The 22,228-nt window shown below is 43.6% G+C and overlaps 2 protein-coding genes across 10 annotated transcripts in view; one reads left to right on the top strand and one right to left on the bottom strand.

Moving 5' to 3' along the window:
• Positions 1–18,232, top strand: part of ino80 (INO80 complex ATPase subunit) — a 38,771-nt gene extending 20,539 nt beyond the window's left edge. For 3 of the 9 annotated variants that reach the window (XM_047337978.1, XM_047337974.1, XM_047337975.1), the window contains exons 28-37: positions 3,631–3,758; positions 9,467–9,561; positions 10,014–10,086; positions 11,004–11,162; positions 11,314–11,416; positions 11,550–11,638; positions 12,249–12,407; positions 12,792–13,002; positions 15,721–15,939; positions 16,548–18,232. In XM_047337978.1, the coding sequence (XP_047193934.1) occupies positions 3,631–3,758; positions 9,467–9,561; positions 10,014–10,086; positions 11,004–11,162; positions 11,314–11,416; positions 11,550–11,638; positions 12,249–12,407; positions 12,792–13,002; positions 15,721–15,939; positions 16,548–16,759 (1,448 nt within the window). In that variant the 3' untranslated portion in view covers positions 16,760–18,232. The remainder of the gene's footprint in view (positions 1–3,630; positions 3,759–9,466; positions 9,562–10,013; positions 10,087–11,003; positions 11,163–11,313; positions 11,417–11,549; positions 11,639–12,248; positions 12,408–12,791; positions 13,003–15,720; positions 15,940–16,547) is intronic. The other 6 variants (XM_047337981.1, XM_047337979.1, XM_047337980.1 and 3 more) reach the window with 5 other exon arrangements.
• A 2,217-nt stretch (positions 18,233–20,449) lies between these two features.
• On the bottom strand, positions 20,450–22,221 carry chac1 (ChaC, cation transport regulator homolog 1 (E. coli)). The gene is made up of 3 exons (XM_035144416.2): positions 21,571–22,221; positions 21,401–21,436; positions 20,450–21,284 (listed from the first exon to the last, which is right to left on the bottom strand). Exons 1-3 carry the CDS (start codon positions 21,754–21,756, stop codon positions 20,880–20,882), a joined length of 627 nt encoding a protein of 208 aa, XP_035000307.1. The 5' UTR covers positions 21,757–22,221; the 3' UTR covers positions 20,450–20,879.
• Positions 22,222–22,228: the final 7 nt, after the last annotated feature.

Below are 22,228 nucleotides of genomic sequence, written 5' to 3'. Positions count from 1 at the left end.
GTTCTTGTTCACCTCCGGATCCTCTGTCATCAGTGCCCGAACTGTGAAGCCCTCTAACAGCACTGCTTTTCTTTTTCCTCTTCTCCACCTCTTGTTTTTCCTTTTTCTTTCTTTTCTTTCTCTCTCTCCGGCAAATACTGTCTCCACGTTTCTGCTTTTACTCTCTACATTTACGTTTACATCTCCTACCTTCTACCCAAAAACCCTTACGCTCATCCACACACAGGTACACGTGCCTAAACACATACACACCAAACACATACACACCTACGCACATACACACCTAAACACATACACACCTACACACCTACACACCTACACACATACACACCTAAACACATACACACCTACACACATACACACTTACAACAGTAAAATAATCTAAGCCAAACACTATGACCCCCCCTTACTTTTTTTATTGTTAAACCGTTTTTACTTGGTTGTTGATATGATTAAGTCTTGTTCCCCCTCTTGTTTTGTGAAAAAAAGATATATGTCATCTTAAATGTTGCACTGTTTGGTTTTAATGTGAGATCACGAGGCTCCTTTTGTTTTACCCTTCAGCTACATATTCTGACTGAATCTCAACTGGACACATCTTGAAGGCCAGTGTATTTTGAAGCATCACACGTTACATGTATAGACACAGCCCCGTTAATACCTTCATATTCATAATCACGTTACATGCGTGGTCACTACATCCAGCTCGCTCTCATTTGTGACCAATGGCCGTGCATTTCACTGCAGCCACACGTAGCTTATAATGTAAGCCACAAGTGTTATGTTGGAATGAGACAGACCACCAAAATCCGCCCTCCCTAAATCACTATTATTCATTCTCTTGGCTTGGCTTTATAGGGTATGGCAGCGCTATTTAGAAATCGGGATTTTCTGTATGCAGCACTAAATGTTTTGAACCCGGCCACCTCGCTGTGTAAGCCACATCGCCGGGCATTAGGGAGTTTGGATAGTTGCAGGGGTGGGATTTTTCTGTTTTCTTTTTTTGTTTTTTTTTACCAATCTGGCCATTTCTTTTGGACATCTGTTTCCCTGTCTTCATTTGATTATTTAGCATATTTTTTATACTCATCATTTCCCTGTTGGTTGAATACCACTGAGATTCAAATAGGTTGGTGATCAGATGATGTCCTCAAAGATCAAATCACTGGATAAATCATCAGATCAGGGTGGTCAAACATTAGAGCTGCTCTTATCTGAGCCTGAGGGACATGTAGCATATACAAATAATACTATCAAACTGCTTAATGGGGAATTTTTACATTTCAAGTTTTTGCCCTTCAAGAATTAATTTAGATACATGCAACATTTAGTCTCGTCGGGCCACAAAAATCCTCAGATTATTTTTTTTAACCCATCTTCAAACATAACACCCGAGTCTGGAGGCTTAAATAAAGTCTGCTAAACAGAAACAGATTGGTGGCAGCGGTCGAGCAGAGCTGCCTTATATGAGCATTTGCACCTTTGCCAAGCGGCGGTTTGCATCTGGGTGGTTGGCAGCGTGGGCCCGCAGCGCTGGACGGTGCCCTTGACTAAGCAGCGGCCCTGGTTAGACTGGCACCTGTGGTGAGAGGGCCCCCGTCTGGTCGAAGCCACGACATTACCGCCACCACCGCGCTAATACCGCTTCACCGGAGCCGGAGCCACCACAGACCCCCTTCGCTCTCTGTCTGTCCCCCTCTGTCTGGACCGTTTTTCCTCTCATGCGCACGTCTAATCCTCTGCATGTATCACTATTTCCTCCTTTTACTTTTCAACCCATCCACTTCCTTGACGCCAACAGCAATTATAGGCCTTTGATGGTGGGATCCAGTGTTTTTGTATCTCTGGGCTTGTGGTGTGCTGGTCTCCTGGTACGCACCAGATTGAGCCACAGCAATGTCTTAACAACTGTGTATCTTCCAATAAATCTGCAGTAAAGTTGTATCTTTAGTTTATTGTCTCTTGCTGTTACTGTTTTATGATCATATTTTATTATCTCACTTTGTCCCCGCTTCCGTTTTTCCCCTCTATTTCTTATATTTCTGCTTTTTCTGTAGTTTCTGAATTATACCCCAGTTCATCTCAGTTTCACAATAATGAAAAGCACATCTACTGTGCCCACAATGAACTAGCTGTCTGGTCGGAAACCAAAAAAAAAGCGAAATAAAAGACGTAAATACAATTTTGAATCAAAACTCTTTGTGTCAACACTTTCTCACGAGCTTCAGGTCTGTGTGTCTGTCAGGGCTGACAACACTCCACAGGGACCTGGAGGTGAGGTCTCCAATACCTCCCCAGAGTGTTTCCCTTGTTCGTCCCTTCTATAAGTTCCTCGTTAACACCTCGGCAGGGCCTGACCTTTTTTGGGGGGGGGGGGAACTGAAGGGTCATGGGTCAGGGTTCAGCCTAAGTGCTCATTAGCATCGAATGTTAGCGGTTTAAAGTCCAGAGAGATCCAGTGGGTTTTGCTGGATCATGGTGCACATTTGATTGTCTTAGAGAAATTGTTTTATTCCAGTGGTTCGCTGATATTGTGGTTGAACCTTGTCATGTTCATATTATTCCGGCCTCCTCCGAGTTTAAATTATACGACCTTGTGTTTTGGATAAGTGGAACGTGATTTTAACGCGGTTGGTTACATTACACTGACAAAGGAAGGAAATAAGACTTGGAAATATTTATAAACCCGTGTTTTCTCTGTACAAAAGGGGGCTTGGGAACGAGTGTCCGAGTCGAGGGCAAGGCGGCCAGGCGGCCAGGCCTGACTCTCCCATAGGGACTCTCTAGTTGCCCTGGCCCGACCCTGTCACCTGACCCTGGACCTGGCCTTAGGTTCTCCCCACTCGGGGTCACGACCCCTCGGTCAAACACCATAGTGTGCCTGTCACCGGGTCGATGGCAGCCCTGGTGCTTTTCTCTTTCTCCTATTGTGTCGGATGACGTTAATTCCTCATCAGCTCGACAAGTAGGGCGCCACTTCAACAGCAGACCCAGGGTCAGATTGCTCCCCATTTGTCCTCCGTGGTCAATCATTTGAAGGCTGCACAACACCTGACGGGGTGTTGGAAGTAACGTGACCGACACCAACTGCTAGGCCTGTTTGTTCATCTTTTGTGCCGTTGTGTGAAACAGAGTGTAAATCACCTTTTCTCGCAATTTCTTTCGGTCTCTCTCATTTTCTCCGCTCTCATCAGCAGGCCAATCAATAAGGGCACAAGCCTTATTTAAACAATCAGCAGATCAGGGGCAGATTTACAGGGATCAATGCTCGGGCTGATCTGTATCCAAGGGAATACAGTCTTATTGAAGACTTGTATTGATTAGGAAAGACTTGATAACCTCTGAATTGAGTGGGCTGCTTTCATGTGTTCTGCCAGTAAACAGATGTACAACGTTATGTTCTGTTGAAGAGCACGTGAAAGATGCAATAAAGAAAAACAAAATGACATGAAAAGGTTTTGGTTGTTGATAACTTTACATGAGAAAAAGATAATGATGTGCAAGTTTACACAATTGGACACGAACACCAAGAAACCATGTTGCGCCGGACATTCTGTCTGTGTAAAAATAAAAAAAAGTGTTTCTCCAGGTTGTTCGTACCTTTCACTGCTTTGTCTCTTTCTCTTTCAGATAAGGAGAGTCTGATCACAGAAAGTGGAAAGCTCCACACCTTGGATATCCTGTTGAGTCGGCTAAAAGCGCATGGACACCGAGTCCTCATCTATTCCCAAATGACGCGCATGATTGACCTGCTGGAGGTATGTACATACACACACACACACACACACACACACGCACACGCACACGCACACGCACACACAGTTTTGTACAATATATCTATACCAGAAGATAATGACAAAATCCTGCCCTTACCCCCAGTACAAAACCCCATTAGATTAGTATTGATATTTTAAGAAAAATGGTGCTTTAACAAGAGCTGTGTTCGCTATGAGTTGGGTCAATGTGTGACAGTGGGGCAGTGTGTGTGTGTGTGTGTGTGTGTGTGTGTGTGTGTGTGTGTGTGTGTGTGTGTGTGTGTGTGTGTGTGTGTGTGTGTGTGTGTGTGTGTGTGTGTGTGTGTGTGTGTGTGTGTGTGTGTGTGTGTGTGTGTGTGTGTGTGTGTGTGTGTGTGTGTGCGTGCAGTGCTCTGCTTCCACTCCCTGCAGGTATAGTGGGTGTGTCGACCATTTATTTGCTTCAATCGCATCCACAAGACAAGGGGCATGGCTGCTAATACAAATATTTATACTGACCGTCTAAAAGCAAATACAAGAAGTGAAATGTGGCTTTATTTTGCACTGAACGAGATGTTTGAAGCCTGCATAGACTAACATAGTCTATTGATAACTGGTTGTAGACTGGTATGGGGGATATCAGATTACTTGATATCATGTAAAAGCTTTTACAACACTATGACAATGGTAAAATTATTTACAATAATCAAATTGTTAATATTACACATGTAACAAATTCACTGTCAAAAACACACCTATTTTTGTGTGAAAAACACTTTTTGAATTCACATGAGCATACACATAACTGACATTGACTGTAACTACGGCACCTCATAGTGTAAACTCAAACCCAGGAGTATTAGCCTGCACATCACAGTAGTGCACTAAAGTAGGTCGAAAATAAAAATGACTCAATACACCTTGTTGGCAGAGGTCTGCATCATCAAACTAGTGAGAGCAGGCTTATTATTCCAATACTTTCCCTGATGTTTGTTGGGTTTTGCTGTGATCTTGTGTCCGTATTGACATTGAAAGACTTAGTAGGTATCATATTGACATCACAACACTCACTGCAAGGTTTAATATTGTGATATTTTTTTCCTCCCTCAACTCTTCATTGGTCTTGATATCGATTGATTTGTTCATGTTTTTTATTATCATAGACGAGCGTCTAATTGCCAGTGCACACATACACATAGCAACCAGCAAAAATGGATTAATATAAATAAATAAAAAGATAAAAATGCCTCAGCCATACATTTGAATGTGTCATTTGCATATTATCCACCAAGCAAGTTTGTTTAGCTGGCGAGCTATGGAGCTCCTCTAATCAGCCTGCCTGTCCCTCGTCAGTGCTCTCATTAGACGGCTAATTAACAGGTCAGGGCAAATTAGTGGGCTCATATCTGCAGGGAAGGCAGCCAGATGGGAGGGATGGCTGGAAGGGGTGAGGAGAGGGGGGAGATGGGAGTGGCAGGGGCCTTGAGGAGACGCAAATAATGCAGGGAAACCCCAAGACAAATCTAGATGAGGGGACGGAAGATGAAAATAAAGATAAATACAGAATGATTTTCTTTCTTGTTACGAGGCTTGTTTCTTTTATCTACACAGATAAGTGATGTAAGCTCAGGGAGGCAGTGATATCATTTAGGTCTTTTATCAACAAGATGTATTGAATTCACGTTGAAGGAAACCACTCCACCACACTCTTTTTCACTTCTCTGTTTGCTTTCATCTGATTTAAGCCTGGACAAAATTTTAACTTAAAATCTCCATCGCTGTTTCCCGTCAGAAAACAATGGCGCAAACTACTTCTGCCGGCGATCGTGTGTTCGACAGCCTCGGTGCTGTGCTCCATTGTTGCTTCCATATTTGTTGCAAACATCTCGATGGAGCCAACGGGCCTCTGGCATGATGTCATTGGGAATTCCTCCCCCATCCACACACACACACACACACAGTGGTGCAGCACTGTACCGTGTTTTCACAGCCAAATCTTTTGATGGCAGATGGACCCAGCCCAGGTGGTTAAGGATCGTCTTCCTGTGTGTCTGGAAAACAGTGGGAATGCCTTGTGTTTTGAGGCCAAATGAAAACAGCGATGGTGAGAATGCTCAGGAAGAAAAAGCAGGCCAGACTTTCTGTGTTGGTGTTCGTCTAACTTCCACCTTCAGTCGTCCCTCCGAGCTATGATTTCCTGTCCTAATGGGGCAATACTGCAGCGCCATGTTTATAGGTGACCTCATACAGTAAATGGGGCTGTGACAGCGTCGCCTGCTCTAATGGGTTAAATAAACCCACAAATGAAATCATGCGCTGTATTCGTCCAAATCTGGTTTTAGTTGTCCTCCCAACATATTATCGCGCTCATTGGTCGTGGGGGATAAAGATTCTGCAGATGGAGTTGATTTCCTCGAACACGAGACTGTGACCGAGAGAACGAGCGGAGGAGAGGTCGATGCTAATCTCTGTCATTAGCGTCATTGTTTTCGTCGCCGGTCGGCTGCCCCGTTCCTCTGGTGACATCACGTCGTCGGGTGATGGATCATCGAGATCCGGGTGGCCTGGAGGAAAAATAACATAGCTGGCTTGCTCTGGCAGCGGTCGACTGGCGAGCGGGACCGCCAAGTCACTGCCCTCTCGCTTGAGTGGTGTGTCTGGCTGCGTAGGCGGCACTTCACTGTACGACAAGTCTGTAGCTTAGATTACAGCTCTGATTGAATTGATCTGTTTTTTCATAATCAACTAACAAAGTGGGATACAGTGACTCATTATGCATATACAACATGGATTTAAGTCCGATACATTATGATACATTCGGATTATTTGACCATATATATCTGCTCTGCAGTTTGTTTGTTTTTTTGCGGCTGTCAACCTTGAGACACACAATAATCTGAACTGTGCAGTTTTCAAAAAGTCTATAAGACACATTCGGTTTCAAAATTCTGTCACATGCAGTTTTTTTCCCCTTTAGTTACTTTCTGTTCATTTACTTTTATTTGGCCAAAGGAAAAGACTCCAAATCTTAAAATATTTTTTTTAAAAGCAGCAAATGTTTGATACTTGACCTTGAAAAAACGACTGAAACAATTAACTAATCCATCAATTGACTAATTTTGGCAGCTCTCGAGAGAATTCATTATTTTTAATTGGCTAATCAATCCATCCATTTTGCTGCTTATCCAGGATCTGGACAAATTGATGTAATTAATTATTTGATTAGTAATTACTGTGAGGCTGTGCATTGCCTGAAAAAGACTAAAATGTGATTTAGTGATGAATACTATTAGGTGTAGATACAGGTTTCCCTTTATAATTCGGTGAGAATAATGGTTAAACATTTAATTCTATATGGTATCATAAAGTCTTATCTCTATATTATAAATTCAACAGTGTGAACCTTGCAGAAGCCCTGTGGATGTTAGCGCCCCAGCCGCTATGTGCTTATTCGCTTATCTGCAATTACTTTAAAGACCAATTTAGCGTCATACTCGTTCAATACATACAGAATAAACAAGGCACAAAAGAGGTGCATTTATGTTTACATTTTACATTTAAAAAAATTATATTTATTTTCTTAATTCAGATCTATATATTTGGTTGTATTTGTGTTTTCCTTTTTATTCTTATGTAAGGTTAAACTGTAAAATATCAAGTCTCAATTACAATTTTCTGCCATGAGGGTTATGCTAATGGGATTTTAGAAACAATTACTATACATAAAAGATTTAAAGTATTGGCATCTACTTCCTATAATCAATATATCAGAAGCAAAGATATATTGTTTTTGAATTCTACGCATTCCTCCGTGGCAAAATCTGCCACAGATGTTACCCACAATGCAACACACCGAGTTAATTCAGAGATCTGGCCAGTTGAATGCGTTCCTGCAGTTTGTTGAACTGTTGAACCATTTATTTATAGAGCCACCCCTTGATGTTCTTTTCGTTCAATTGTGATTACATTGATGAGGAGGGGAACAGACCGCTGCCACGCACACTGTGTTCCCAACCTACAATCAATACACAATGTGACCACACAGTTCTGGGGCTTGTGGGGCTCGTTATTCTTTGGGAAGTTGAGCTCAACCTGGCTGCCACTCTTTGTTTCTTCTCAGAGGTGGTTTTCATGCACATTAAAGCTCCAACCCCAAAGACCTAGAGTAGAAATGCAGAGACCGAAACGGGACGTTTCTTAGCGCTTTTAAACAAACGTCTGTCTTCCCACGTCTTCCTCCTCCCATACATCACTTCAGCTTGCTTGTCAAATATCACACCCATAACGATTTTTTCTGCTAATAGGATTATAATAGGCTGCTGACAGTTAGTTGAACAAGATGAACATTTTGGTCTGTTAAAGGTTAACGTGGACCCGCATCTTGATGTAAAACATTTGCAACACATTACAAACTGCAGAAGTACACTACGGCAGCGTCGCTTGTGATTAACTAACAACTCAAACAACATGTGGGAGAAACTAGCCAGCTGCTGAGGTATAGATTTCAGTGCATATATCAGAAGTGACGCAAAGCTGTAACAAGATTTAAAACATGACAGGGGAGATCTTTAAAACTTCGCTGCTGATGACTTCGATGTAGATTAGGAAGGCTGAGTAAGGCTTTTTTGTGAGAGCAACATCCTGCTGGCGAGATATCAAAACCTGATTCAACAAGGTTAGCAGCATTTTGGCGAGCTCTGCGGCTAATGGTCCCTAATGTAGCGTTCACTCGGAGCAGATGGGGCTGGCAGGAGCGGAGCCAGACACACGTGCAGGGGAGAGGGCGGACCCCCGAGTTTCGTGACTCCGGCTTGAGGAGGTCGCTGAAATCATGGATATCATCGGTAATGACTGTGTTAGGTGCGCTGTGATGTGCGGCAGTAATTGTGACTGGCTCATCGGTCAAGGGGCACTGACATGTGTCAGGCAGGAGGTCGGAGGTTCAGGGCAGCGGTTAAAGAGAGATCAACGCGGCACCTCATCACTGCTGCTGCCCTGACCCCCTCGATGGAGAACCTCTTCCCATTAGACCCAACACCCACGCACAAGTACACACACAAATACTCACGCAGAGCACAGCTTAGCAGACTTTGGGGGGGATAGAATATCAGTTTCTGCTTTTCTCAGTGTCTCTGTGGGCTGGTAGTGAGGTTTCAGCTCCAGTAAATATGCATATGAAATGTAGGATTTTGACATTTTGGACACAAATCCCGTTGTTGGACAGAAGTTCTAACAATAAGGATTTCATATTTCTCAACCCTTGGAACTTAAGAAGTAGACCTGCAGGATATATCTGCTCCTCAGAGAGTGACTTGAATAGAATTGCATATTTGAGAACTTATTAAATTCGCAATACAGTTTCTAATGACTATTTTCCCTGAGCAGAAACCGCTTGAGATTCCTGTTTCCTCAAGTTTTGGACGACGAGTCTTTGGTTTGTCGGTTTCTAAATCATTGGTAGAATTCAAAAGCTTTAGTCATGAATTCTGTGCAGGGTGAACGTAGAAAAGGTTGAAAAGAAACATCTGCAGCTTCAGTAAATCGTCACACTGATTGTATGTGACCACTTTGTTATTGCAAACATTCTTCAATCGTAACTTTTTGGAGAAAATCCTCCGAGCTGGGACTGTGCTTGATCCTAGTTCTGGCAAGCGGCGGACACGTTGGAACGGGCCACACTGTGAAACTGTCTCATCGGGTTTCCTAATTATGTTGTCCTTTTTCTTCTCCAGGAGTACATGGTCTATCGAAAGCACACCTACATGCGCCTCGACGGATCCTCCAAGATTTCCGAGCGCAGAGACATGGTGGCTGACTTCCAGAGTCGGTGGGTAGATACAATCGTGACCGTGTGCATGAAACCAAACTCCCCCTTTCACCAACTATCTGTAAATCTCCCTTTTCGAATATTGCAGCAATTAGAGAACAGTTTAATCCGACATGTGTGCGTTTAGATTTTCTATCGATCCCACAGGTTCTGTTTTACATTAGCACGCGGCTCTGAGGCATTTGCGTAACCCTGACTCTTGTTGCAGAGAGTGTAGATGCAGAACTCTACTGTTGGTATCAAATGCACGTTCCATTTCCCACGCCACTCTTCTCCAATACGTTTTAATAGGATTTCATGCCCAAGGACGGCTCTTAACTTGCATTACAACTTCATTTAATGCCTTTTATTTATGGATATTTGTTTTCTAACTCCACTTGTAAACGATCTTCCTTTCCCTCCCTCCCTCTTTGTTTCTCTCCTCCACCCCTCCCCCCACCACCACCTCACAGGACGGATATCTTTGTGTTTCTCCTGAGTACGAGGGCCGGAGGGCTCGGCATCAACTTGACTGCCGCTGACACCGTGAGTCACTGACACACTCGAGGAACTTTATATAGCACATAAATAACAGCATAAGTATTTTTCTTGGAATGAACAGAGCCAGAAAGGAGAGTATTTCAGGACGTTGGAATTAGAATGGCACATCATTAGAGCACATACTTTCGCCAAAGGCCCAACAGTGCCTTTTAAATTCAATCGAGCTGCAGCGGATTTACGACACTCATAGATATCAGTTCTCTAAAATAATGTAATGAATAGATAAATATGGTTTTCTTTTTTCCATCAACATCCCTGAATTATTCCCTAGGACAACAGTAAACATGTGGAAAAACACCATATCACAATGTTAAGGAAAGTGAAGAAAAATTCCTTAATCTGCCCCCTGAACTGGATTCCACACCATATTTAGCGGTTTCTTCCCTGAGCCATACCACATCCTTTCACCAAGTGGTAATCCGTTCTGTTCTTGATGTGTAATCCTGCCAATTTACAAATAAACCAACCGAAAACAAATGGACAGGGGTGAAAATGGCGGAAGTAATAACCCGTTGAAGTGATGATGATATAGTGCGGATGTGTGTGCGCTGAGGGGGCGGGGTGAACATGCATGCATAAATGATGATCTCTGCGCTCATCAACATCTCTCAGCATAATGTCCCTTTGTGTCCCCATAGCCCTGATCAAGTGGGATTAGCTTTCCTGACAATGAGTTTGAAGTGATGGTTAACACGGGACATCTGTCTTGTTAAAGGCCAGTTCACATGGGATAACACGCCGCTGTAATTTGGCTCAGAGGTCACAGAAAGGGGAGTGGCTCCCTCACGTCATCACAATAATCCAATCGAACCACGTAGTAAACAACGATTTGTGAAACTGGACCAAAGTTGTGTTTTTCTTGACGTCTTTTATTGAACTTGTACGTTTTTTTTCCCCTCCAGGTTATCTTCTACGACAGTGACTGGAACCCCACAGTGGACCAACAGGCCATGGACAGGGCTCACAGGCTGGGTCAGACCAAGCAGGTGACCGTCTACCGCCTCATCTGCCAGGGCACCATCGAGGAGCGGATCCTGCAGCGAGCCAAGGAGAAGAGCGAGGTCAGAAACACAACGCAAACACAACACCTATGCAACAGTTTGAATTTGAGGATTTTAAAAAGGCTCTATTCCAATACAAGTGATAGAGAGTGTTTAAACAGTGAACATCACGATGCAAGTTCATTAAGGCTGTTTGTTCTTTCGTGATAAGATCCAAAGGGTGGTGATTTCTGGAGGAAACTTTAAACCAGACACACTCAAACCCAAGGAGGTGGTGAGCCTGCTGCTGGACGATGATGAGCTGGAGAAGAAATGTGAGTTTTAAAGGCACACACACACACACACTTACATAACACATACATATATATCTATATTTTTTTGCACAAAATGCCAAACCTTACAGAGGAATGAAGAAACTAAAAGAACGCGTTGTGTCTCCTCCTGCAGTGCGGCAGAGACAGGACGAGAAGAGGCAGCTGGAGGAGTGCAGCAAGGTGAAGGAGCGCAAGAGGAAGAGGGAGAAGTACGCTGAGAAGGTAAGCGTGTGAGAGTGAGGAAGAATGTTGAGAATAAAAAAGAAGCAACAAAATTGGTGAGACTGAAAGGAGATGATGGAAAGGAAACTTCCATCCATCTCTCTCCCAAAAAAAGTTTCTTCATTTAAATAAGACTTCTTTTAAAAATTGCAATCTGACTCTTAGATTTTATTATTTCTTGTGTCTTAAGTTTTTAACTATGGCCTAATAGAAAGATGAGGAGGTGGCCCCCAAAAGCATTTATTCTCCGGGGATCACAGTCATCCACAGTGAATTTTATAGAAATCCAAGTGTTCATTTGAGATTCCTTGTCATGGGCCAAATTAGTGCTTGATACGAGGTCAGGAGGTCGACGGAATCATTAGTGATCCTCCTCTGGGGACCGTACCCGTACCAGATTACACAGCAATCTGGCCCATGGCCGCTGAGTTTTCTTTGCTCAAGTGTTGGACAGACGGACAGGCCAAGCAGCTGAACACTCGATACAGGCCTTGAAGGGAAGACTAGGGGATTTGAGATATGTCTCCAAGAAGGAAATGGAATAAAAAAATGTCAAAACTAACAACCCCCTCGGTGGTCTCTCCTGCGCCTGTGTTCTGATTTTAATCAGCAGAAGAAGAACGAGGAGTCAGAGATCAAGAGGAAGAAGGAGATGAACCTCGTCATCTCCCACGCACCCTCGGCCGACAACTCCAACCTCTCTGCGGACGGAGACGACTCCTTCATCAGCGTGGAGATGGACTCGGCCATGCCCAGTCCCTTCAGTGAGGTGAGGGATCACAACCGACTGAGGAGGGAAATGCTCTATATGACTGTGATTTATGTTACAGGGGATTGTTAGTGGCTTATTAAATTATATATCCACGAAGTCTCTCTCTTATTCTGCATTTCGTGCATTTAATTTCTCTTACTCCTTTTCTCATCCTCTCTCCTCTTTATATCTGTTATTGTTTCCTTTCCTTCCACGTGTTGCTTCTTTCTTTCCCTCTACTCTTCTATCACTCTTGCTTACCCTTTTTTCTTCCTTCTTTCCCTGACATCCTGATGATCCTTTATCCTCCATCTCCTTCTCGTTCCTTACAACGTTCCTCGACTCTCCTCCCTTTACTGTACCGGCCTGATTTCCTGCGTTCCTTTCGGTGCTGACCCCTAGCCTGTGTGTATGTCTGTGTGTGCTCCTTTGCACGGCCAGATCTCCCTGAGCAGTGAGCTGCAGCCTGGCTCGTTGCCGCCGGACGCCGATGCGGACGAGAGCAGCAGCGACATGCTGGTCATCGTGGACGACCCGGTGTCTTCTGCGCCGCAGTCGCGCGCCACCAACTCCCCCGCCTCCGTGTCTGGATCAGTCTCGGACAACATGAATGGTGAGAGAACAAATTAATCGGACTAAACTTTGACCTTTGCAAATTTGCACATTTTAGTTTATGTGAAAAAATGAGTAACTCTTTACTTCAAATCCGCTACATTTATCTGACAATCTTAAGGGCTGTTCATACACATATGATTAATATACAAATCATATGTGTATGAACATCCCTTAAAATTTGATGATTTACTATAGAGTTCATTAAATTGTTCAAATATGCCTCACCATGGTTAACACATTAATCAGGGTTTCCAAAGGGTCTTAAAGAGTCTTAAATTCAATAATCTGAATTTTGTATATGTTAATATATTACGTACAAGGTGAACCACTTAATATTTATTTATCAATAGGATATTCATTCATTCTCTTTAGTGAATTCTTTATTTTTCATGTATGAATCCACTGGACTGCTGAAATAATGGCAAGCTAATCAGATCAGGTGTAAATTTATGAGATGACTTGGCGTCTACAAGGCGTTTATGGCGTTTTGAGTCACGTGGACTTTGGGACATTTCTATACCCCATCAACAAATAGTATAACCCATACTGTCCACATGGTCCTATTTGATGGTTGAAATAAAGATAATCTCGGTACATGTAATCTCTTCAGCTGCCCTTAATTCTACAAGCTCCAACTTTGCCAAACAGAACGTAACCTGTGTGTTATCGATGAGATAGTGTTATCGTGTTAGAGCGAGGGTGGAGGAGCAAATCGGAGCGACTTACAAGAAGGTCATCGCCTCACACAGAAGTCAGACTTGTTATGTTCACCTCACTATCAGGACCTGTGTTTTAATATGTCAATGTCAACTTTATTTATATAGCAGATTTAAAACGACTCGGTTGACCAAAGTCAAGGGTATAACACGAAAACATGAATAGGCTCCTGTCCACTGAGACAAATAGTCTGTTATCTCATATGTATTTTGCAGCTGATTATTTGGATTTATGAGGGTGTTATTTTGTCAGAATGTTCTGTACCATGAAAGCCAGATAAATACTGAACGTATAGAGTTTTTTTTCTCCTCTATATCTGTATATTGGATGCTTTGCAATAAACTAATCCCTCCTAAATACATGCTGCCTCACTGAAACCCATGTTTTGCTGCCAGTAGGATTATTGATGGCCCTTGCTAACCAGGCCCAACGAGCTGGGAGAAAGTCGGTGCTTTCAGAAATGCTGATAATGTCGTAATGAAAGGTTTGCAAAACGGCGTGACGGTTAGAATCAGGGAGCGATCTGTGAACTTGGACCACAACGTGAAAAGGGAGGAAGAGTGAGATTAAGGGCTCTGGAGGGAGGGCAAGACGAAGAGTTAGGGATTTGTGGAGGGGTTTTTTTCCATCTGTGCCTGTGTGTTAGCGATAGGGTGGACTCAGCTCCCCCCATAGAGGGCTTTCTTACCGCAGCGTGCGGAGTAAAACATGCAGACGAGTGGAGAGACGCAAGGAGTCAGGATTAGGCACATTACCAGTGAGGCAGACGCTGGCCCCAGTTGTGCAAACAGTATGGAAAATGAGAGTATGGTTCTTGTTTTTGCTGGAGCCTGCACTTGTGGTAATGATAAGTAATAGTTTAACGTGTAATAATTCTTCTGTATTACAGTAAAAAGGACTCGGGTAAGGCCAGGGCAGACAGAACATCATCCGGACTAACTCTGTTTCTGTCTAGTCTGACTGAAAACGGATCAATTACTCAAAATGTATTCAAAGAATTAAAGGGGCAGTGTGTACGTTAAAACATTTAAAATAGATATTAAGTTTTGATGTTATCTGAAAGATACTGTGTCTCTGTTTTTTTTAAAGATATCTTTTGAGGTTAGAATGCTGTCTCGTTATACCACTTTGTACCTCAAGAGGCGCTGTAGTCACTGTAGCGTCCAGTCTGCCCTCAGTTCAACATGAGTAGGCTCGAAACCTGTGTTGCAGCCATTCTCAATCTGCGACTGTCCTCCACTCTTTCCTCGAGATCAGATACTGATGCTGCTGCTCGCCCTCGACTTCTCGTCCTCTCCTCCCTTGACTGGGCAGACTGGGTGTGAAAACAACCCACCAGTTACATAATCAGATTGCACAGTAAACCTGTGCTGAAAACATTATTCCCCAATCCACGCAGGTTTGATGCTATGCTGAGGTCGGAGTTATTCAAGCTAACGGTAGCTAAACATGAGGGTGACGGTTGAAACTTGGTTGCGAGTCTCAACTGAGCCCCGTCACAAAGCAAACTGTCATACACAGGGATGTTGGAACAGGGTCGGCAGAGCAGGGAAGTGACTGGGGCCCCAAGCTGAGAGGGAAAGGCCCTGGGAAAGGCTGATCCATAGCAACCAAGATTTTGTGAAAATGCCTTGAATTCTATGATTGGCTATGTACCGAAGACCTCCCTAATGGGGCCCCATGCCACAAACTCTCTGACAAAGGCTTCTTATTTTCAGAGGTTTGGTTGACATCTAAACTGTTTATCATGTACGTTTCTTGGGGGGGGATTGGATTTCCGGGTTTGGATTTCTTTGGTCTATTGCATTTCATTGTTTCTGACAATAGGCCTCAACTTCCAGGAAAAAATGCTGCCCCCTATTTGTTTGGAGTATGAATTTGACAGTTGGCACTTAAAAAAAGACATAACAGTCTACCCAGGGGATTATCAAAATAAGCTACAGCAAGTGGAATAACATTGTGGCGATTGTCATTTAATGTGTTTTCCTTCCGTCTTTAGGTGTTTCAGCCTCGGACAACATCAGTCCTGGCAGGGGGGGGCGATCCGGGCGGAGTAGGGGACGGCCCAAAGGATCGGCAGGCGGGACCAAGTCGGGAGGAAAAGGACGTGGGCGCAAGTCGACAGCGGGCAGCGCGGCAGCAATGGCAGGAGCGATGGCTGGTGCGGCAGCTGCATCAGCTGCTGCTTATGCTGCTTACGGCTTCAGTGTTTCCGGAGGTTTGTGAATATTGTGTTGTATTGATTCACATTGGAGGTTGTGTGTGAAGGTGGGGATAACCAAAGTGTTTCCAACACTGCTGACTTGAGCCAATTAAACTGGCCTAACTTTTACTGCAGGCATGATCACTCGATCTTGATGGGACCAAAATAGGTGTATTAAGACTTTAACATATATAAATGTGTTTTAGAGTTAATAGGGAAATGAATGAGTTTGGTTTCATCAGTCCTCGTCCTGTATTTTTGACATTTGAATCACAGTTTCAGTCTCAGTATCAGAATCCTTACACCCCTATGAGGCACCTTTAACTAGAAGCAACACATGCTCATGTTTTTCAGAATAAAAGTGACTTTTAATGTACAAATTCTAGAGGAATTGTCAAGCGTCTTTTTCAATGCGAGTAACTTTGCCCTGTGACTTTTATTTTATTTTATTTTCTATTTTATTTTATCTTATTTCATTTTTACTGTTGGTATTTTGATGTATTGCTTGTTGCTGTCTTCTTGTTGTACCTTTTACTTTGTAAAGCACTTTGGTCCACCGAGTTGTTTTAAATGTGCTATATAAATAAAGTTGACATTGACATTGACACTTCCCTCCCTTCCAGCAGGCCTCGCTGCATCCAGTCCCCTGCAGCCTTCCCTGGGCCGGTCTGGTACCAGCCCGGCCTTCAACCCCAGCAGGAGCTCGTCCCCCCAGGCCAAAGGAGGCACGTCCACCGCCCTGAGCCCCCAAAAACAGTTGGCCCAAAGCCACCACCACAGCAGTCACGGTGCAGTCAGGAAGGGCAAGGGACCCGGTGGTCCTGGGGCGCGATGATGCACTCACACACTCACACACACACACACACACACACACACACACACACACACACACACACACACACACACTATTGCAAGTGTCTCACTATAGAAAATAAACACATAACCACACAGAGATAACTGACCTTCTCTCACTGTGATCCGTACAGACAACCTACATTAAAACTGAAAATAGGGAGAACAGTGTTTATAGTAACTGAGGCTCACTACCTGGAGGACCATGCTGTGTGTGCTGGCTCAACCACCCTCTACACACACATTCTCACACACACACACACACACACTCATTCATTTGAAGGTACAGTCCCCACCAGCCTCCCCGTGTCTCGTGTCAGGTTCATTTTTAATGTGTCCCGGTCAGTGGACGAAAATCTGCCTTGAGTAATTTTGTTTGCATCGTGACAACAGTATTTCCAAGTGCTTTTTTTTCGAGAAGACAAACTGAACTTTTCTATTCTTGACAGGAAGCTCTTTCAATTTGCCGCCGAGCAGTAACGATACGACAGAGACGTGAACCAACACGCGTAGCTTAAAGGGCTTTGAATTCCTTGTGTTTGCCAGCATGGTGAGGCAACAGAGCTTCTGTCAAATGCACTGAGCCACGTCTTCCGTTTCCTTTTCTTTGTTTTTGGTGTTATTGACCCTCATACATGTACATTAGGTTATTTAATTGTCCTGTAGATAAGCTCAGTGCAAACTGGTGAATGATTCTGCATTTTATAGAGCGTAATGTGAACCCACAGCTGACCAACCTACCAAACAACAGCTTTTCTACTAAAGCTCTTATTTTTGTAAGAAAACATGTAAGTACCCAAATCAACATGACAGGTCTTAACGTTTTGGAAAAAAACAGTAATGTATCACAGCGCAGATGGAAATAAGAATTGATGTTATATATTTTTTTGCCCGATAGGAAAATGAATGAAAGGATAATGTAAAAAAAATGATATTCCAAAATAAGGGTTCTGGTTGATACAGCAACGCTGCTAACAGTCAATTTATGAATTCACTCAGATTATTGGTTTTCTAATATTTAAGTTATTTCTGTTAAGTGGGCAGTTCATGATAATTGTGAACGAGGATATTCAGCTGTAAACAGTGTAAATTGTACTGAAGCCATGTTTTATTTTTCAGAAGTTGCTTTGTTTGTGATGAGGCGTCTGTGGTTCTCTTTGATGTCATTGATGTTTTAGAAAAAAAGAAAGGTTTGCAGCAGTGTCCTACGTTGAGCACTACATCTGTTATATTATAGGTTTGTCCATTGTTTGTTTTTGTGTTAATAGTGTGATTAAAATATGATGTTCTATATTGATGTAAATAATGATGAGAGCAACTTTTCCTCTGGCTTGTCCCTCATTCGCCTGTCTATTTTTATAGGTCATGTGTACATATGAAGAAATGCATCTGCCATTTTACTAACAGGAGGAGCCAACTGGAAATAAATGGAGTGCTTAATCAGCCGAAATCAGCATTTTCTCGTGTTTTTATTGGATTGGTTTTGTTGATTACCTCTGCTGTTTGTGAGCTGAATTGCACAAAAACTACGGGACGGATTACCACCAAACCTGTCGGAAAGTATGTGGTATGGGTCTGGAAATAACTCATTACATTTTGGTGTGGATCCAGAATTTAGTTTCACTTTCTCTAGCATTGTGAGATTGGGCATTCTTGTGAATTTCTCAAGAAATAATGCACCCCTGTCCGTTTGTTTGTAAAAATTCATGGCTCTTGATGAAAAAATATGCCCGTCTAGGAGACTGCTATTTATGAGTGTGTGCAATTTGGTGCTGATCCAAATAAAAGTCTGGATCTGGGGAATTTAAATGTGGTTTTATACTGCATGCCATTCTAGTTTATACAGTATCTGCATTTTTGCTAAGGACAGTAGCAGGGGCAGTGGGTTAATAAAGCTCTGTTATGAATTGATGAAAAAATAATGGGAACATGAACAAATTTAAGTTAAAGTCTAAAATAGGGAGCAAATCCACCCTGAACAGGTCAAAGGTGTAATCTGAAGAGTTCTTTAAAAACTGGTGCCTCATGCATGGAGGCGTGAGTCCATCAGGCTGGAGCCGGACCTCGGCCTTTGCAGCTTGAAACTGAAACCCTCTATTTGTAGATAAAGTCAATGAAAACGATTTATAAAGATGGTTCAGTGGAGATTTTCAAGGCCATTTTAAAAGATGTTTTTGGTCATGATATATTAAAACTGCTGAGGCCAGTACTTTAACGAGGCTTCATATAATATAACTGTTATATGGAGTCAGTGACTGAAATACCCTTTTCCTCATACAGCACAGAGGTGACAAAGAGTTTGTGAGATCAAATTACTTTCTTCTATTTCTCCTGAGTCATTGGCTGCTGCTGGAATAAGCTCCAAATGGTCTGTTGAGACTATCTCAGAAGCATTGAATCAACTGTGGCTTTTTAAAAACATAATTTTGTCATCTTTGGCAAATTTCCCTGCACACGGTTCTCCACGAGATTCAAAACTAAAACCTCCATTTATGAGACTTTTTTATGTGCCCGAGGGTCGTATCTCGTCTTTCATTTGTGGGGCTCTCGCTGTTCAGATTTCAACTGCAGCGTTTCATGAAACAATGTCCCTGCTCCTGAGGATAATCTACAGACCTCAGTGTGGATGATTTGTGTTGGAACTACTTTCTTTTAAAATAAAGTCCCTGTGAAAGCTGTTCGCAGTGAGAGAGACGTCATTAAGTTTTTGTAAGGACACACTGATTTGAGCCAAAGCCAAACTCCAGTCACCTCAATGGTACTTAGATGGAATCAGATTGAGCTCATGTGATTTGGGTGAACTGATCCTTTAGCAAAAACATCAAAATGTCTGAAATGAATATTCTGAAGTGGAGCGGAAACCCCGTTCAGTTTATGTTCACATGACTTGGTGCAGGATCTGGATGAGCAGCCTCAGCAGCATGTTCTTGCCCCCCGTGCACTCGGACATAAACACAGGACTTCCGGGTCTGGGGCTCGTTCCCGGTCCAGTGGTTATATAAGCCACTGCACCTAGATAGACTCGTCAGACTTGACTCACGTCCAAGGTACATGCTGCTCCAGCCAACGTCTGGGAGTGTCCGACGTGTGTGTGTGCGCAAGTCCAGGGTGTCTGGATAACACTGCTGAGCAAAGAGTAAAATTCCTGCTAAATTATGTCTTGGATTGTTTTGATTTTGTAACGCTTGAAAAAAAAAAAAAAAAGAACATCTCCACTGTTATCTGCTTTGACCTAAGTGTGATTATGTTCAAATAAAGTGGGAATTTGTATCTTTTAAGTTGGATTTAAAAAAAACCTGTAGAGGTGAAAATCGATATTAGAAAACATAGTTAAGACAAATTATTTGTTCTTTGTCGTCATCCCGTGCTGATCTATTGTCGGACCTTTTAGGGATCTTAGCTACTGGTTGAGGCCATGTGCGCTCTAGATTACTTTGCATTTCCATATATGGATGTAAAAAGGACCCACTGCCAGTAACGTCCTCACCAGAAAAAAAATAAACCCAGCAATGTAGTTTCACTTGAGGATGAAAACCTATTACCCAAACACTGTAGTGTTTTTAATACCACTCAAGATAAAGTTGATTATAAAGATAGTTAACTTATGTTGAAGACGCAGCCCACCAGCTTCACAGCAGTTACTGTAAAGCTCAAAAACCACAAACGATAAGAGTTCCTTTTACTTTTTTTTATTTGACATTTGCAGGTGTTTACCACAGTACATCAGCCATTTGGTGAATTCCATGAACTAACATTCAATTGCTGTTCCGTCTGAATGTACTGGACGGACTCAGGTTTGTGCAAGTGAAATAAAAGTATAAAAACAGTATGGTGACTTTAAAACAGATGTTTACAGTAAACAAGTCAGTGATCGTGCTCTTTGTAGGTGAATTAGCAGTTGCGATGTGAACATGACGTAAAAAGAACTTGATGTGCGTTCCTTTGATATCATGTCAGTAGTGTATATCATGTCAGTAGTGTATTATGGGATGTCAGTACACTGGATGGTATTTTGAGGCTGAACCTTCACAATGTAAAACATGGGGTTAGCTGGGACGTTGATGAAAAGCCTGTGTTGGGCGTTAGGGCTCATCCACTCTAAGCTACTCAGACAAAGGGTACGAACTACTGGTTGCTATCAGACAGGACACCACTGCCAGTGCTGCCGCCTCGATGGAGAACAGGTGGTGGTCCTCCACATCTGGGCAGCTGCTCCTCATGAACTGGGCCAACCGGAGCAGGTACTCCAGGTTGTGGCCCGTCTTCCCCCTGCTCAAGGCGATCTGGGCGCCGATCTCCTCTGGACTGGCCGGCCCCAGGTACAGGGCGTTCTCGGTGGTGGCGATGTACACCAGCGCCTGGACCGGCGGCTGGCTCTCCCCCTGAGGGAAGAATTCCACCATCTTGGTGACGTAGCCACCGCAGACGGTCTCGCGCACGTTGAGGTACTTCAGGGACTCCTGGACTTGGGAGCCGGTGACCTCGAACGCCACACCCCATGTGGTCTCCTGTGGAAACAGACAGAAAACATGGTAAGTCAGAGAGGAGGCGAATTCTTCAGGGTGGAATCTCCCCCTGTGGCGCCAAACACTACGACCCAATAGGAAACAAGTGTTCCACTTACGTCATCGTCTTCGATCAGCGTCACCACTCTGCCGGGCTGCAGAGAGAGAGAGGAAGAGAAATGCGTCACGTCACGGACAACGCCTAGTTTCCGGTCTGTACTCACAAGAAGCAGCTAAAATACTAAGAAAATGTATGACAGTGATAAAATCAAATCATTAAGCATCTCACCAACTCGTCGTTCCCGCGGTGGAAGTTGTCGCCGTGCCAGAAACGCCTCTTGTAGCCTTGAATGTAACCGACCTCGCTCCTCCTGAACTTGAAGTCGGGCTTCCACACCAGTGACCCGTACCCGAAGATCCACAGGCTGCTGCTGCTGCTGCTGCTCTTCCCGGCGACGATGTCTTGAGGCTTCATTGTTTTGATAGTTGATGAAGCGATGAATAATTCGTTCAGCCGATGCTACTTTAGCTCGGGGGGCGACTAGCTTGCTAGCGTTAGCTTCCTCCGGTCCAGGAGTAGTGGGACCGGCTGGCTCGCAGGGATACCGCGGACGGTACTCGAGCCCAACTGCTTGGCAGTTGCGAGGATGGAGTTTCTCGGGTGGTGATGCCTTGCATGATGCATTGCCTTTGCCTTAGTAGCGCCGCATTATGCCTTAAAAATCCATGGCAGCCTCTGTGGCTTGCAGGTCGACGGTGGAGAAAAGCTGGGAAAACGCCGCAGCCATTTTCTGCGCCGGCTGCTGAGAGGGTGGAGGAGAAACTCGGGAGTAGAAGTAAAAGAAGTGATTTAGAGATGGCGCAGTTTCTAGATATTGACCCTGATCTCGCTCCTGTGCGCCCGCTTCTCTCTTGACGTTTCCTCCACAACATGGCGCAGCTGCGTA

This window comes from Hippoglossus stenolepis, chromosome 20 (assembly GCF_022539355.2).
Source record: "Hippoglossus stenolepis isolate QCI-W04-F060 chromosome 20, HSTE1.2, whole genome shotgun sequence".
In the NCBI taxonomy this organism is placed as follows: domain Eukaryota; kingdom Metazoa; phylum Chordata; class Actinopteri; order Pleuronectiformes; family Pleuronectidae; genus Hippoglossus; species Hippoglossus stenolepis.
Note: the sequence above shows the minus strand (reverse complement) of the source record. Positions and strands in the feature narration are given on the sequence as shown.

Bases quoted from the DNA above. Each gene is read 5' to 3' on its own strand.
- chac1 (XM_035144416.2), bottom strand. From the start codon at position 21,756: ATGAAGCCTCAAGACATCGTCGCCGGGAAGAGCAGCAGCAGCAGCAGC. The intron at 21,437-21,570 runs GTGAGATGCTTA...CTCTCTCTGCAG, and splicing joins ACCGCGGGAACGACGAGTTG to CCCGGCAGAGTGGTGACGCT. The intron at 21,285-21,400 runs GTAAGTGGAACA...CTGTTTCCACAG, and splicing joins CGCTGATCGAAGACGATGAC to GAGACCACATGGGGTGTGGC.